A 16,642-nucleotide genomic window follows, 5' to 3' on the forward strand; every position below is an offset into this window, starting at 1 on the left:
TATTTGACTTCTTTCTGTCCAACCTCTTATAGTAAACTTCCATTTGACATGATTATTGTGCCCCCTCACCCCGAAAAAAAACATTCCCCTATACTGTGTATCTGTTTAATTTCATGTTTCTTCTTCAATTCTGCAAAGAACTGAGTGTCATGTGCAGTATTGTCATTTAGAGGTCACTGTCTGAGGCTGGTGAATTTAAAAGTCAAAACATGAACCGTGAGGCTCTAGATCCGCTGTAATCCAGATTAGATGGCAGCCTTGCCCTCCTTACACACACCTTCCAGGTTTGGCTTTGATTGCCTGACCTAGCTGCTGCAACCACATTCTTTTTTTTCACATTATGGACAAGGACTGTTTATGGCAACATCTATGAAACACAATATCCGCGAGTCTTACTCTTATGAAGCCATTTGCATGGACATAGTATTGCTGGCTATATTGACTGCCTATTATGGAACTGTTACACTCACGTTCCTAAAAATGCAACAGTCTTGCCACAACATCACGAATGCAGAAATATAAAAAAAAATACCCATAAATCCACACAATTACGCGTCAACGTGAGCCGCACTATCCAATTTACAACATAGGTGTTATAATAACTTAATTTAGCGACAGTTACTCAAATTGTTATGCGAATATTTGAGGGAGCTTTGTAGGCAATTTAAAGTAATGGTGACGGCGGTGTTAACCAAGATCAATGCAAATAGTGCACACAGAAACATAGAAACGTTAACTATCATACTTTGCTCAAGCGCTAACGACAGGAAATGACACTCCCGTTAGGTTTGCTGCTGGCTAGCTAAGAAGAGGCTAAAAGCTAGCTAGCTAGCTAGCACTCATCCAAGTGGAGGCGGACGACTGGGCGTTGGTTGCTCAGACAACTAAAGAAGCTGAATAGCGGCAAAGCCACATTGTTCAACAAAAAAATCCAAGGCAAAAACAAATAACCACAGTTTTCTTTTACAACACGTTTATCTGAATTAGTTGTGGCGGTAGCTGAATGCAGCAGTCTCACCCATAACGTTGACGCTCCCAGCCGCCTCAATAGCCGATCATTCACGAGCCGACATTCCCCGTCTCAGTAGTTTTGCTTGAGTTACGCACTGAGGCACGCAACGCCCCCCGTACTCAACGAATGTACGTTGAAAGACTGACGTAAATCCCAACGTGAATCACAGTAGGAGCAATTCTCGCGAGACAATTCAATTCCTTTCAGTCCCCGTGTGTTCTCGCGACAGCAAAACTAGTAAGGACGTTATTTTTAAAAAATGTGGATCAATTTCATTTAGAATGCGCTCTGCTCCTTCAGCGATGTGGCCAGATGTTTTGATCAAACAATTTTCACGTACAATTAGAGAAGTCAACTTAATAAAAAAAACTTTTCATTTTCGAAATGTGTTTATGTGTGTGAGTGGAAGAGAGAGAGAGAGAGAGAGAGAGAGAGAGAGAGAGAGAGAGACATTCCAGTGTCAACTATTCTGGTGACAGTGCGAAGCGTCCTTTGTAGCCATGGTAACAAGGACTGTAAACTATCATCGTTGTTTTATTTTGTTTTTTTCCTATTTCATGGCCTCCTCTCTTTGAAGGTACCCTGCTTATATCCAACACCACAGATAATTAAGGAGGAAACACATACTTAAGTAACTCAGGTCCATTGCTGCTAATTTACGATGCTGGAGGAAGGGTAAGAGACTTGACTTCTACTGGCTAAATGACCTCCGAAACTATTCTCGGCTAGCCTAGCACCTAGCTGTCTGTTTTTACTCGGTTTTATTTTCAGATGTCAGGATAAAGCAGGCTAAACTTCACCATTTAACAAAAAAATCTCTTCCTTATCCACAGGTTGCTCTCTGAAGCAAAGAGTGTAGAAAATGTTGAATCAAGTTAAAAAAGCAAAACAAGGAGAAAAACCTCCCCTTAAATCCACACCATTCCAGAGCAAGTAAGATGGGCCATTTCCTTAAATTATTTCATATTTTCCTTATCATTTAAAATTAATTTCTTTGATTTGATGTAACTGATATGTCTGTTTGAAGGGCATCATGTGATCTCAGGAAGCTCCAGTCCCTGCTGGCAAAAAACATCCCCAGACAAGAGGTGAGCAACAGTGTGTCTAGACGTTTTGATTGGGATACAAACCAGCTCACTTTTCCTCAGGCCCACATACTTAATATGAGACTCCATGTGTTACAGGTGACATTGCTGAGTCACAGTAAATCACACAGTAGAGGAGCCAGCAGATTCCAAGGTCTGCATCCTCAAAAAGACACCAAAATACACCTGAGTGGGAGTGACGCCAGCAGTGAAGCTTCCGAGCTGGAAAAATTCAGGTACAACTTCCTTGAGAATGTAACGCAAAAATTAAAAATATAAATTAAATAAAATGCATACATTTTACAGGCCTTTATGACAGTCTTATATGTTACCTTATTTGTTTAAGAAATTTAGCTTTCATTTTTTTGTGGTTTCTACTACTTTGGATCTCATCACAACAAGTTGATGTCTTTTTTTTTTTCCAGCATAACATACAGAGACCAAAGATGTTTTCATAGACACCCGCAACACAAGCTCTTCTCCGAGATCTTAACTTCTCTGGTCAAGTACCGACTCTACAGGTAAAATATCTTTCCAGCATTTGCGCTTATGTCACCAATGGCGTTTTGTTTTGTTTTTTATGACAGTATTTCCTCCGTCTGCAGTGAGTGGATTGACCATGCACCGCCTGAGTTGGTCCTCAGAGTTCTGATCTGCCTACGATTATTGATCAGAGATCCCCACCATCAGGTGCAATTTATTTGTCCTTTTTCTGCGTGATATTTTCGTGTTTGTTATTATAGTGCATAAATGCTTCCACTTTTGCTACGTTAGAGCACGATTCAAAATCACAGTTGCCTCTTTTAACTGCTTCTGCTGTTAGAAAATCTTCCATCAGCTCCACGGCATCCATTTGCTTGCCAGGGTAAGTGCTCTTTTCACACGTTACACGGGCTGCTTTTTGTTATTTATTGACATATTTAATCATTTCTACTCTCTTTCTCTTGTAGTATATGGAGCGTGTCACTACCACGTACATATTTTACAGTGAACAGGTGTTGAGTGTGCAGAAGCTGGTCACGATGACCTGTGAGTAATATCAAAGGAGCCCTGACAAAATGAGTCTTGTGTTCATTGTTATCAATGCCAGCTTTGCTGATTACTCTGCAGACATGTTTCAGAAGCTGTCTGCTGCTGAAAATCAAAGGGTCTGGGTCATCCAGAGCGGCGCACACAGGGTAAGGGATACACTGAGATAAGCTAGCTGGAATTATGCTCTGTTTGTTCTCCTATTATCTTCTTGAGTGACGTTAGCTTAAAACCAAGTCATTCTTGTTGGGGCACTGAATCAAAGTGCTACCAGCTGATAATATTCATTCTGTAATGCAGCCACAAAATACTTTACCGTGAAAGGATTGTGACACCTTTTTGGGGAAATAGACCTATTTTCCATCCCCCTCAGAGCCCAGAGCATTATAGAACCGGGACCCAGTGTCAATAGTGTCAATTTTACATTTGTAGCACCATACTGGTTTTAGAAAAGCAAAATCATTAGCATTCTTGCCTGCTACAGCCAACATTTTCCTATTTTTGACAGTAATAGATATCTCAGCCCTTAAGCTCCACAAGTGGGGCTCGTTGTAGTGTTGTTGTTGCAATGTTGGGTATTAGTTGTCAGTCAGAGAGAAGACAAGAAATAAGAACCAAGCACACAGTCATGCTGTCCTTGTATGAGTGTTGTGTGTGTTTACCAGTGTGATGTTGGTCTTAAATCATCAGCAGTTGTTTCACATTCATTTTATTTAGTGAAAAAAGGTCTGGGTCTCTAATCAAGTAAACATTTCCAGACCCTGGTGAAGCTCCTTTCCACGACAGACAGCAGTGTGCTGCTGGGAGCCCTGCTTACACTCACCACACTGGCTGAGAGGTAAGAAGGAAACGTTATATACCACATGTAGAATTTAAGCTGTTGAAGAACTGCAGGTTTTTTTCCATGCAGTCCAGAATGCAAGAAAGAGATTGGGGAGCTGCCGATAGTGGACAACCTTCTTGTTATTCTGCAGGAATATGACCTGCTCTCCAAGAGGTCAGTAGCTTCATCCCCCTCTCTTTAGTCTGAGGCTATTTCATCACTTTGTTGATGTACCGTCACTGTAAGATAAAAGGTTTTATGTGTGCTGCTGTGTTCAGTGCTGTTAATCAGTGCTGATGAGATAGAAATATAAAGTCAGACAAAATATAAGTCGGACAAATGTCTTTTTTCTGCTCTGACACTGTTTTCGCCGTTTCACACGTGTGTAACACATCACCCTTTAGGAACAAAAATATTCATTTTCACTGGCTTTTTGGTGTGGCTGTGAAGTAGAAATGGTCTTTAAAAAGTCAAAAATCATCTCGTTGAAACCTACAAAGAGCCCTGCCTGCATGCATTAAAGTAGGAGTAAAACACTAAATTAGTACCAAATGAAAAGATAGGAAAAACCCAACAAAAGCACATAAGCACAGGTAGAGTCATGACATAAGATGGAATTCTTTAAACCTTGACAAACTGATAAGTTCTGTAGAGGCACCAGGTGTTCAACAATATTCATATAACATTCTTGATGGAGTGGTGGATGTAATGTTTGCTTCAGGATGAGTGCGGAGCTGCTGAGGCTCCTGTCGCCGGTCCGTCAGGTCAGGGATCAGCTGAGGGAGCTGGAGGGGTTGCCTGTGCTGCTGAGCCTCCTGCACAGCCAGCACCTGAAGCTGCTGTGGAGTGTTGCCTGGGTCCTGGTGCAGCTCTGTGAAGATCCTGACACCAGGACAGAGATCCGGAGCTGGGGTGGGGTGCAGCCTCTGCTCCGGCTGCTCAGCAGGTGTGTGAGATTACGACAAGTGGGGCTCAAAATCCCGAATAACTGCGTCCTTTATTTCCTATAATGCAGATCTGAACCTTCTTTAATGAGGCCCTGATGTCATCAGGGGGATCCTTTGGACCTGGGAGATGAACAGTCCTATTTGCAGGAGCCAGTGTTTTGGGATCTTGATACAGAAATTATGATGAAACATTTGAAATGATTTAACATTCTTAAAATGTTTTTTAAATGGTAGATGAAACAGTTTGTTTTCACATTTTTAGAACATGTGGGTAGTGTTGTGGGAAAATTCCCTGCTAGCTCGGTCTTGCCCTCCAAATAAGCGTTCTAGCTTTCCCCACTAATTCTTAACAGCTAGTGATGAAGGGCGGAACCACAACCAAGAACCCAGCATCAGAAGATGTTTCAGTTGCAGAGCTCCAATCTCAGGACAAAAATATATGCCAAAGCCTTGTTATTACAATTTTTTTTATCATCATGACAGACTGTAAATAACTCTTGACAGTGACTGGCAGTTTGTCTGTGACCGCCTGTCCGTTGAGACGCTCTCGATTTCCAACGCTGCTGGCCGCATCCAGAAAGAGCAAATCAGAGAAGAGCTCAGCTCGCATGAGGAGGGGAGCAACACTGCAGCCGTGCAGTCAGGTTAGGCAGGATGCAACTTATCACAAACTCCACAGAAAGGACTACATTCTCCTGACAAAATATCACACAGTAACATTTTGTAATGGCGATGATAAAAGATTGTGAAAGGGTCTGTGAATTTTCACTTTAGCTTGCCAGTGCTCAGTGAGGAAGAATGTTCCCCCAGAGGGGTCTTATCAGTAGCTGGGAATGTAAGCAGTTTTTTTTCCCGAAGAGAAAATCACAATCGGGTCACTGAGGCTCGATCCAGTAGCTATGTGTAAGGAGAGTCTGTTACTGGACAACTAAAGCAAAAAAAATCATGTGGTTATAAAGCTTTATCAGTCAACACGGTTCTTTCATTACACTTGTTTTTTTTGGAGCGATGTCATAAATGTAATTATTGTGCTGTTACTTTTATTTGTGTAGACAATAGGCGCCAGGCTAAGCATTTAAGGATAAATGTCGCTGGTGTGTTCCTCTCATGTGATGCACCAGGAGGAGAAATGCTTTTCTCTGTCAGACCAAGAGAGAGAGAGAGAGAGAGCGAGAGAGAGAGACAAGCTGCATGACGACCATGTGAATTTGCCTGGACAAAAGACTACATAACTGTGTACGATCTACCTAAACTGTTGCATCAGTTGATTTTTATAATGTAATTTAAAGCTCTAGTACATCATAATTTCATGTAAATAAACGGGCCTCATGCCAGTAGTATGGGGAGTTCGTGTCTGTATCGACCTTCCCCTGTGGGGGAGGGTGCCTACTGAGCATGCTCCATGTAGAAAGCATGTGCACTAGAGACTTGCTAGCCAGCTACTTCTGGTTAGCCCTCTTTTAACTTGAATGTGAATAAATCATTTAATCACGTGGAACTTTTGGACTTTCCAAACATTCTTCCACCAAATGGAGCACATTTGGATTGTGAAAGGAGTTGTTTCACAGGGGTTGTGTGAAGCTCACAAAAGTATCCATTGTTTCACCGTTGAACAGTTATAACAGTAATAACTGCCTCTGCCAGAAAAGCCCCACAATGTAGCTTTAATATACTTTTGGACCAATAGCCACCACATCTTTAGATTTTACATTTAGAAAAACTTAACTGCTTCCATCATTTGTTGCATCTTGTTACTCAAAATTGAAAGTAACCATGTTCAAAGACGTTAATTTGACGCAGACCAGTTCAGCTCAATGATTCGCGACGAGCTTCCATGCAACTCGTAACATTCCAAAAGCTCTGAATAACTTGAAAACATTCTAAAACTTTTCTTTTGTCTAAAATGAGTCTAAGACTGCATGTTTACATTATACATTTGGGTTTCTAATCCTTTTCCAGCCTGCTGCACCGCTCTGACTGAGCTCAGTCTGGACGACGCATCTGCTCATCACATTGTACAGGTACGAAAAAGTATGTGCAGAGTCAAAATAACAGAATTATTCCCAAAACTTGGAAGTTCTTTTAATTTTAACATTCTTTGGTAGGAAAATGGAATCTATATCATAGCAAAGTTGATTTTACCACAAAACTCTGGAGCAAAGGTGTCATCTTTACAGGTAAACAGCTTCATCTGCGAATTGTGATCATTGCACATTTTGAGGTAAAAGAAGACAAAAGTAACGCTTGTGTTTGCATGTTGGCAGCGCTATGCATTTCGAGCCCTTCGGTTTCTCTTCAGTGTGGAAAGAAGCAGACATCTGTTTAAGAGGTCAACCGATGTGTTAAAAACAATACACCCTTAATTTAAAGTCACATACAAATCATTTGAATGTGGCTCATGCATTTGTGTGCTTTGGTGCTGCTCTATAATCTGTTATGCCTCTCAGACTCTTTCCCACAGACCTCTTTGAGTTGTTTATTGATGTTGGCCATTATGTGCGGGACCTCACGGCCTACGAGGGGCTTCAAACCAAAGTTTCAAGCTACACTGTAAGAAAACAGACTGTAAAATCTGTTTATTCAGCCACATTTCATATTTTAGATAATAACAAGCACCACTGCTCTCTGGGTTAAATAAAACTTGGATTGATGACTTTACCTTGCATACTGGTGGGGGTTGTTTTAATGCAGGAAGAGGAACTGGTGAGCCTGAGAGAGAGCATTACAGCTGTGGACCAGAACCAGCCTGCACTCAAACTTATCAACGGATACGCCATACTGGACCATCTGGGCACCGGGGCCTTCGGAAGTGTCTTCAAGGTACAATGAATATCCATAAAACAGAGCGCTTGGATCATTGTTTTTGTCCCTGTGCCTCGCATGGTTCATATCAAGTGCCATTGATTTCAATAAATATATTCAACGGCAGGTTCGGAAACAGAGTAGCCAGAATCTTCTGGCTCTGAAGGAAGTGAACCTCCACAACCCAGCCTTTGGCAAAGACAAGAGATCCAGGGACATGAATGTAGAGAAGATCATCGCGGAGCTCACCATCATCAAAGAGCAGGCACAAAGTTTCATCTCTAAATGTCACAGAGGAAATTCAAAATTGTGTTATCTGGTGCAATTTTGTGTTGTTCACGTGTTTCCTGGTTCTTCCCCCCCTAGATGACACATCCAAATATCGTTAAATATTACAAGACATTTGTGGAAGGTGAGGATCTTCTTTTCTTTTCTTTTTTTTTCAGTCACACAACCAAAAGATATTCTAGCGCCCCCTGCACCCTGTGATCGTTGACCCTGTTGGTTTCAGGTGAGAAGCTGTACATTGTGATGGAGCTGATTGAGGGAGTGCCTCTGGCTGAACGTTTGAACTCTCTGAAGCAGAAGCAGCAGCAGTTCACTGAGGACAGGATCTGGAATATATTCATTCAGGTAAGTAATGATCGAGTAAAAGCGACGTGTCACTCAAAAGGTGAAGGCCGAGTGAAATCATCAGATACACCGTGGCCTTCAATTCAGGATTCACAAGTCATGTGGCGCGAAACACTTTACGGGTTCAAGACATCCAACAGCAAGGACTTGATGAAGAAATCACGCTTTTTTGGTGAAATTTAAAGTTGAATTTCCTTCCTGGACGAAAAAATATCTCAGAACAAGTAAAAGAACAGTAGCGACCTTTGGGTCGCCCAGTGTGAATACAGATCAACGTAGATGTTTGATGTTAAACATGTAACCCAGTTTATTACAGACTAAATTTAACCGGGGCACTTGTTACCTATCAAATACTCTTATCAGTGGGAACGCAATGGCTGGAATCTCAAGTGACTTCAAGAGTTATTTGTATGGGAGAGTAAGTTTAGTATCAGGAGACCAGTGTGCCCACGCTTCATTCCTGCCAATGGCTTTGGATAGACGCCTGAAATAGGGATGGCAGTCATATTTGAGGCACAGGACCAACATAGAAGCTGAATGGGAGTGAACTGTATCTTCTCCCTGGTCCCTCAGTTGTGTCTGGCCCTGAGGTACCTGCACAAGGAGAAAAGAATAGTCCACCGGGATCTCTCGCCCAACAACATCATGCTGGGGGAGAAAGACAAAGTCACCATCAGTGAGTTTGTGGTCAGCATGTTCCCGCACCACACACCCGTAACAGCTCTGTCTCGTCTTATTACATAATCATTGTCTTTCCCCTGCTTGTAGCTGATTTCGGTCTGGCTAAGCAGAAGCATGAGAGCAGCAAGCTGACGTCAGTGGTCGGCACCATCCTTTACTCCTGGTGAGGAAATGAACGGAACATCCAGCTGCTGCGAGATGGGAGGTTCACGGTCACTGAAATGACTTTATACGTTTAGGAAGGATGTGCTTCAATGATGGTGGAGATCAAACCTCCAATAATGATTGTGTTTTGAGGGAGACGTGTTCGCATCCTCCATGGTAGGGAGAGTGGGAGGAAGCAGCAGCTTCTCTACATTTCCGTGTTACAAAATAAAGCCTTTTCATATTTGACCTGTTTTATGATATTTTGAATGTGCAGGTTTCACAGAAGAAATTCCATGAATGTTCCTTCCATTTAAGGCTGTTAGAGGAATTTACATGTTTTTAAATGATGAGTTTTAGAGGAGATGCCAAAATGAATAGTTCTCCTTTTCCAATGACTTCCAAGTCATGTGACCTAGGGACTCCAACTCCATACCAGATATTAATACTGACTGGAGATAGTGAAAAACGTCTCTTTTTTTATTGCAGTTCATCACATCTTTAAGTTTTATCCATTTGAATATTCTCGTGCAAAATTCATGGCTTTCATACTTTCAGGTTCTAGGGATGCGTGATGAGGGTCCTCATAAGCTATATAAATGTGTGTGTTTTTGTGTGATAGCCCAGAGGTGGTAAAGAACGAGCCATACGGAGAGAAGGCCGACATCTGGGCTTTAGGTTGCATTCTTTACCAGATGGCCACTTTACAGCCTCCATTCTACAGCACTAACATGCTGTCACTGGCCAGCAAGGTAGCAGGAACACACACGATTACAGTTCATACCATTTCTCCAATATGTGTTTGTCTAACTGATCCAGCTTGTTTGCTGTGTAGATTGTGGAGGCCGTTTATGAGCCGATTGAAGAGGGAACTTACTCATCCAGACTGACGGACATGATCAGATGGTGCGACCTTTGTCAGTTATTCAGTATGTAGAAATGCATTGCTCTGCACAGGAGTTGATTAGAGACTTCCTATTAGTTAGACAGAAGTGCAGGTAAGACGTGACGTACCAGTGGCGCATGCTGTGTTTGACTGCGTTCTGTCTTCATCTTAGTGTTTTCTGTTAATGGCCCATCCTGTCAGGTGTTTGAGTCCAGATGCAGACCAGCGGCCGGACGTTGTGGCTGTCGGCTCCAGGATCTCTGACCTCATGATGAGGCTGATGGATGGTCTCTACACGTCCCAGAATGCACTGGAAAGAAGAGCGGAAAGAGACAGGAAACGAGCGCAGAAATACTTCCTGGAAAGGCACAAAAACAGGACAAACTGCTGCTACTCAGTTTGTTGTCAGGTATTGTAGATTTAGAGAAGATGACAATATGACCTTGAGAATCAAATTAGATATGTTATATATTTATGTCATTTCAGGAGAAATCCTCAATGAAGACTGAATCTTCAGTGCCGTTCTTGTCTGCAGCCTGCAGCTCCAAACCTGGTGAGCAGAATATCTGTCAGGGTGGCTCTGTCCTTCCCCGCTCAGGACTGAACTCAGACCAGGAGAGACATGTTAATATCATTAACTCTACGTGTTTTTACAGATGATGCATCAGATGAGGAGGCTGAGATTGCCACGACCGAAACCAGGTCACCTTATTCAGCCGCAGAGCACAACGATTTCTTTTCTGTCTCGAAGGCTCAGAGAGGTGAGAAGTTTTTACCATTTTTGTTTTGTTTTGTTTCTGGAATAGAGCTCTGGATTGCCCTGATCAGCATACTGTTCTTTTTCACATTTTGAGGTTTGTTTGCCCGTCTGAAGGAAGTGATTGTTATGAAGGGGGGAAGGGGCACTCATGAAGGAGCAAGCCTGGTTCTTTATGATATTTCTCAGGTAGTTCTCCTGGTATGGCGCTCCCGAGCATTGACACCTGAGTTGGTTCAACTGAATGCGCTTGCTGGTCATATTTTCTCTCAGCAGTGCTGAATTGGATGTTTTTGGCTCAAATCCAAGTGTTCTGGATTACTTTGCTTATGGCTGGAAAAAAAAGATGTGGGTTAATTCAGATGATACATTGGGGAGTCTTTAAAAGACTTTTTTTTTGGACAGGTTTGTTTTTTTAAATCAGAAGTTGTCATTAGCTTCAAGCTAAATATATGTGGCTGGCTCTTACTGCATTCTGGAGACATAAATAACTCGCGCAGTGTGCAAAAACTTCCTCATGAGCTCAAGAAATCTATTTGTAAGTGATCTAAGGCCAAAATTAACTTTAAGGGGAAGTATCACGATAATAAACGTGTGATTTTTGTGTTTTTGTCAGAGTTGAAGTCCTCTGCCTCTGTGACACCTGACCACAATCTAGCTTGGTAAGTAGAGAAACACACATCTATACTCTATCTGGCCTTAACATTTTCAGGAAATATCATCATACCATCTGTTGAATGCATTTCCCCCCCGTAATTCACACAACAAACACACCCGAAAGTAGAAGAATTTATTGACCTGCTTTTCCCACTTCCATTTCCTCCCAGTCAGGAATTTGCTGCTGCGAGGATGAAACCAAAACCAGGTATGCTTCAAATCTCATAGGATTCCTTATTTGCTTTGAAGTCTCCAGACCAGATGAGATTAAATAGATAAGCGGATGGCACAGCAGCACACTACATCGAGAAAATGACTCAGAGAGCAGACATGTTTAAAGCTGGAAGTTGTAAAAGTATCTCAACAAACGAGCCGGCTCTGTTTATTTGGACTCCGTCGGTTGGTGTGAATGTTTCTTCTCTTCTGTCAGTGTCGGCGGTGATCTGTGTCTCCCAGAAGAAGCTTCGGCAGATTGATGATCCCATTCACAGGCTTCTTGTGCAGCTGCACAAAATCATATACATCACTCAAGTACAGTAATGCAACTTTGTTCTTTGTTCTTTATTCTTTATTCAGATCCCCATTAGCTTCCACAGCTGTGATTGCTAATCTTCCTGGGGTCCACATAAAATATAAAACAGCAGTGCAACTGTTGTTTTGATATCATCAGCCTGCCTTAGATTATACAGGACTTGAGACACAGGCAGAAATCTTGTTGAAAGACTGCTGACCGAGAGCTGAACACAGCAACTTTTTGAGAAATACACTCATTGTCTATCCTCCCCAGAGCCAGACAAGAGGACGGATCCCCTTCTCTCCCCTGCTGTGTTAGAGAACTGAGACCCACAGAGACCAACTGAATGCTCATTAGCTCATTGCAATGAATGGAAGTGGCTGGGAAGTGTTAGCATGCTCCTGTCCAGGAGCAGATACCCTTTTCTCCAAAATGGTCTCGCATGCATCCTGTACTGGTGTAACTGGTGCTGTACGAGACATTTGTTATGAAATAATAACTTAAATCCCAAGACATTCTAATATGTCTTTATTTTCCCATTTTAACTTCAGTCAACAGAACAAAACATATGTTGACAACGAGAGGAACAAATACTGCTATTAATTATGGCCGACTTTGTAAGGAAGGATGAGGATTACGTCTGAACAAACCAGTTATCCAGAATCTGTCTAAAACCAACATACGCAGAGGAGGACCTTCAGGAAAGAGGTATGCTAATCTGACGTCCACTAGCATCTATTGTGCTAAGCTAGCTAGAGGTCAGCTGGTCTTTGTGGGTGTCAGTTCCCCGGCTCTGACAGGATAGTTCCCAAATAAGTCAGCGTGTTCCTTAAGCAGCCATCAAATTACAAAACATCACAAAAGTTAATCGACCTAAATGCTCATTTAAATTGCATTTATCCTCCAGCTTCCGCCAGCTCTGCACCACAACCTCAAAAGACGAGTCGTCGAAAGATTTAAGAAGTCTCTTTTCCAGTGTGGGAGTGACCCACGCAACCTGAAAGTGGAGCTCAGCAAGGTTTGTACAGTCGGGTTCAGAGGCTCTCAGTCATAATAAAGTTCCCTACGTGAATGGAGCACAAATACAAATGCCTGACTAGACTTTCTCTTTAATCCAGGAGCAGTCAAGAATATGTGCTAGCTCACTCGGCTTCTCAGCAGTTTAACATGAAGCTCATCAACCAAATGAGAACATCCATCTTCTCTTCCTGCAGCTGGTCCAGGCTTCTCCAGAACTGATGGAGTTCAGCACAAACACCCCAAACTGGTGGACGCTGGTGCATCACTTCACGGGAGATCCCCATGACAACCCAGGTAACGGCACCATTACCACGGCAACCACGGCTTGACACGGTACATCCAGTAAAAAGATAACGCACAGAAGAACCCAGGCTCTTCAACAGAGCGGCTCCTGCAGAGACTGACAGGAAATTGTTGATGTAATCTGGTGCATTCCTGGCACTCGCCACCGAGCTGCGGCCGGTTGCTGAGGAAACATCGAGCAGAACCGTGTTGTGCCGCCTCAAAGCGACTGTTTTTCTCTCTGCTTCTGACAGATGAGAGTCTCAGAGATGGTGTCACCTATGAGCAGATGCAGGTCAGTTTCTCCCTGGAGTTTGGGAGTGATTTCTGCCGTGCGCTTAAAAAAAATGAAATGATTAGAAGGTCATCTTTAAAGTGATTTATCTGAATGGGGGTTTTTACAACCACACTCTGAAATATCCTCTAATTATTTGAACTCTATGGGGATGAAATATTTTGCAGGTGTTGTTTTTGTGTTCATGTGAAATAGTGAGTGTTTGGAACAGAATTTTCTTCTCCCTGTTCTGATGGTTGTGTTTCAAAGTGAAGTGAATTCCTGAACGAATGTTTTTCCCCAGGGAATCATAGAGGAGCTGCTGGAGGAGAGCAGCCACCACGAAGCGACATGCAGCAGGTGACCCGTGGATGTTGAGTGTTAACTGAGTGTTATTAATGTATCCTGAAGTGTTAGCACAACGCTCAAAGATGGCTCCTCCCCCCAGCTCAGTGACAGAGTCTCCCCTCCTGTCCATCACACAAAGAAGACTTAAATCATTCACGTGACAACAAGACAGTCACGTGTGAGTCTGTTACACGTCTCGTCTCAAGCACGTTACTGCAGTGAAATCAAGTCGAACCGAGCCCCTGCGAGGTCGAGCAAGTCACAAGTTAAACATACGAAATTCTCATGATCTGCCTCAGACCCCTGATGAGCTTTTAATAGCCCCGCTGACAAAGACGGACCCAGACAGTCTAGACTGTTTGTGGTTCTGCGGTGGTGGGAGGAGCTACAGATGCTATCGGAGGTGGGATGGAGCTCTCATCTTCTCCAAGATCAACACCTCCCCTTACACCTGTAAACGTCTCTACCTGATATCGTGTCAGGATCCTCCACTGAAGTGTACGTGTTGCTCCTCACATGCCACTTGTAAATATTAACTCCTTCGTCTTTTGTTCGGGTGTTGATTTTAGGGACGGAGAGAAAAGAAGCGACCCAACAAGAAGTGACCAGCACCCATTTTCTTCCTTTTAAGTCACAGCGACACCTGAAGAAACAAGCAAGTTCTTGATTTGATACGGTTGTACCAAACCTCCTCTTTGCTTCTCAGGTCTTTGGTATTGGTACTAATGTGGCCTTCTGAACCTCCAAACACTGATTTATGTTGACTGACTGCACGTGATTGGAATTAAGATTGGTTTCGATTTCCGTTGGATGAGATCAAAATTCGAAAGTTGCACACAAACTTTTCATGGCACGTTGTACCTCCTGCCCCTCACGCTACACTCACAGCCGAATGTTCCGCCTTGTGCATGAGAACGCCTCTGGAGCCACCGTCTGCAGCAGAACCCAAACCAAGCCTTAACCCTCAAACCAGCCTTTGTGTCCTACGTGCTTTGAGGGGACCATTCCAGCACTTTGGGCCCCACTCGTGTTGCGAAACAAGGCCACACATACACACACACACACACACACACACACACACACACACACACTCTCTCTCTCTCTCTCTCTGACCACACAGCCACCACTATCCACAGCTTTTAATCTGTGGGGTCCCGGCGCTCTGCTCATGTGAAGCTCTCGGTTTTGTTTGTTCAGGTTTGTCTGAGTTAGCACTTTAAATTCTCAGGAATTCGACTCAGCGCTTTTAACTCTTCGCTGCAGGATGGCACATCGCAGCCTGTGTGTTTTAGATGGCCGGGAGCCAAAGCTGCTCAACCAAATCTCCACACCTTCAAAAGAGCTGATAAAAACTTGAATTCAACATTTACTTTTCTTTTCAATATAATTGACTGCACTGTTATTGTGGAGTTTACGGCAGCTAAACCAACAGCGATATTTCACCCAAAAAGTGTATTTTGCCTTTGAAGTACTCGTGAAACAAGTACTTGAGCTCATGAAGGGGTTTGTCTTTTTTTCATTGCGGTGTTACTTCTTTGGAACTGCAGTATGCAGGAAGAGCCAGCCATGTGACCTAACACCCCCGTCCAGATGATGTACCCGGGAGTTTGTAGACTGATATTTTTGGACAGTTTTGCCGTTATTGGTTGTCGTGGCCGGGGGTCACCGTTAGCTTCCAGCTACGTTTCCGTGGCTGACTTCAAGAGTCACAAAGAAGTCATGCAGGATAAAAACATCCTTGTGAGCTCAAGACTCCTATTTTGAGCACTTGAAAGGAAAAAAGCAGTTTTTTTTTTCCAGGTCAAGTATCACTGTATGTACTTCAATCAGAAAGAAATGTTTCAGTGTAATATTTATGTGTTCAAATTAATATTTCACGCTGAAGATACGGTCTATTTTCTGATTATTTAGTATTTAGAATTATTGCTCACTGTTTGTTTCTTGTTGTTTTCCCTGTGCACTTTGTCCTCCGGTATGAAAGAAACAACACTCATAAAATATAACACGCGTTTTGTTGTTATGTTCTGGAATTATTTGACAAAATCTGCAGTTTTGCTGTTGAAGAACTGAAACCGAGTTCAAACCATTGTCGAATTCCAAGAACCGTGTGGCTCAGCCGTCTTTCCTAGAAACTTGGCAAGTTTAAACAGAGTCAGCTCTCGGTCATGAGTTAAAATATTGTCAAACCATAATTTGATTTACTGTAAGAAGCTAAAAGAGCGTTCGCATTCGTCTTGTTATCTCATTTAGGGATCAGACATTACTGTTTTAGGCGAGTGCTGCTGACTGAAAGAGAGTAGTCATACCGGTGACTGTAGCTCTCAGCAAAGTTCATCATGAAATATGCAGAAAATTAGCAGCGGTTCACTCACAGAGCAGTTTCATTATTATGCTGTGAAATCTGTTCTTTATACACTAAAACCTCAGGATGCAGGAAGTCACCCCCCCCCCCCCTTTCTTGTTGCCATGCAGTTCCCAATCAGGTCTATGGGAGGCAGTATGAAGCCTTGAGAGAGGATGAGCCGCCCTCAAACAGCCTGACAATAAAAACATACACAAGCTGTTTCACTGGAAACCTTCAGTTGAATAAAGTACGACACATAAAACTTGAATGAACTCACAAACCCACACTAGACGTTCACGGAGACATACTGAGGTTGGTGGGAGGGAGAACAAGTGAAACCGATGTTGAAAATTTGCTAAATATACCGTATTTCTAAACATATATATTTATAATGCAGCAGCTGG

The 16,642-nt window shown here is 42.8% G+C and overlaps 1 protein-coding gene across 11 annotated transcripts; it reads left to right on the forward strand.

The window, feature by feature from the left end:
- Window positions 1-1,494: 1,494 nt before the first annotated feature.
- Window positions 1,495-16,543, forward strand: nek10 (NIMA-related kinase 10). Of its 11 annotated transcripts, none has more exons than XM_086217768.1 (36): window positions 1,495-1,589; window positions 1,846-1,945; window positions 2,040-2,100; window positions 2,197-2,333; window positions 2,523-2,603; window positions 2,685-2,787; window positions 2,921-2,962; window positions 3,048-3,126; window positions 3,208-3,275; window positions 3,885-3,964; window positions 4,037-4,123; window positions 4,671-4,895; window positions 5,401-5,540; window positions 6,856-6,917; window positions 7,002-7,073; window positions 7,161-7,225; window positions 7,344-7,446; window positions 7,588-7,716; window positions 7,826-7,963; window positions 8,065-8,110; window positions 8,210-8,331; window positions 8,905-9,007; window positions 9,100-9,175; window positions 9,779-9,908; window positions 9,992-10,062; window positions 10,244-10,451; window positions 10,529-10,595; window positions 10,699-10,803; window positions 11,416-11,461; window positions 11,627-11,664; window positions 11,887-11,987; window positions 12,878-12,988; window positions 13,185-13,284; window positions 13,527-13,567; window positions 13,851-13,906; window positions 14,464-16,543. In XM_086217768.1, exons 2-36 carry the CDS (start codon window positions 1,875-1,877, stop codon window positions 14,522-14,524), a joined length of 3,225 nt encoding a protein of 1,074 aa, XP_086073894.1. In that variant the 5' UTR covers window positions 1,495-1,589; window positions 1,846-1,874; the 3' UTR covers window positions 14,525-16,543. The 11 variants fall into 11 exon arrangements, 4 of the variants coding, with proteins under 4 accessions (XP_086073894.1, XP_086073893.1, XP_086073895.1 ...); XM_086217767.1 differs by having other exon boundaries at window positions 1,506-1,687; XM_086217769.1 differs by having other exon boundaries at window positions 1,506-1,687; window positions 2,523-2,618; window positions 2,703-2,787; window positions 14,464-16,542.
- The last annotated feature ends 99 nt before the right edge of the window (window positions 16,544-16,642 follow it).

The sequence above is a fragment of the Aulostomus chinensis genome, chromosome 11, assembly GCF_037954235.1.
Source record: "Aulostomus chinensis isolate RoL2024-O1b breed Wild chromosome 11, RoL_Achi_v1.0, whole genome shotgun sequence".
Lineage (NCBI taxonomy): Eukaryota > Metazoa > Chordata > Actinopteri > Syngnathiformes > Aulostomidae > Aulostomus > Aulostomus chinensis.

Excerpts from the sequence above, each read along its gene's own strand:
- nek10 (XM_086217768.1), top strand. The coding sequence starts at position 1,875 with ATGTTGAATCAAGTTAAAAAAGCAAAACAAGGAGAAAAACCTCCCCTT. Across the intron at positions 2,334-2,522 it reads TCCGAGCTGGAAAAATTCAG|CATAACATACAGAGACCAAA; the intron begins GTACAACTTCCT and ends TTTTTTTTCCAG. Across the intron at positions 13,568-13,850 it reads TCACCTATGAGCAGATGCAG|GGAATCATAGAGGAGCTGCT; the intron begins GTCAGTTTCTCC and ends GTTTTTCCCCAG.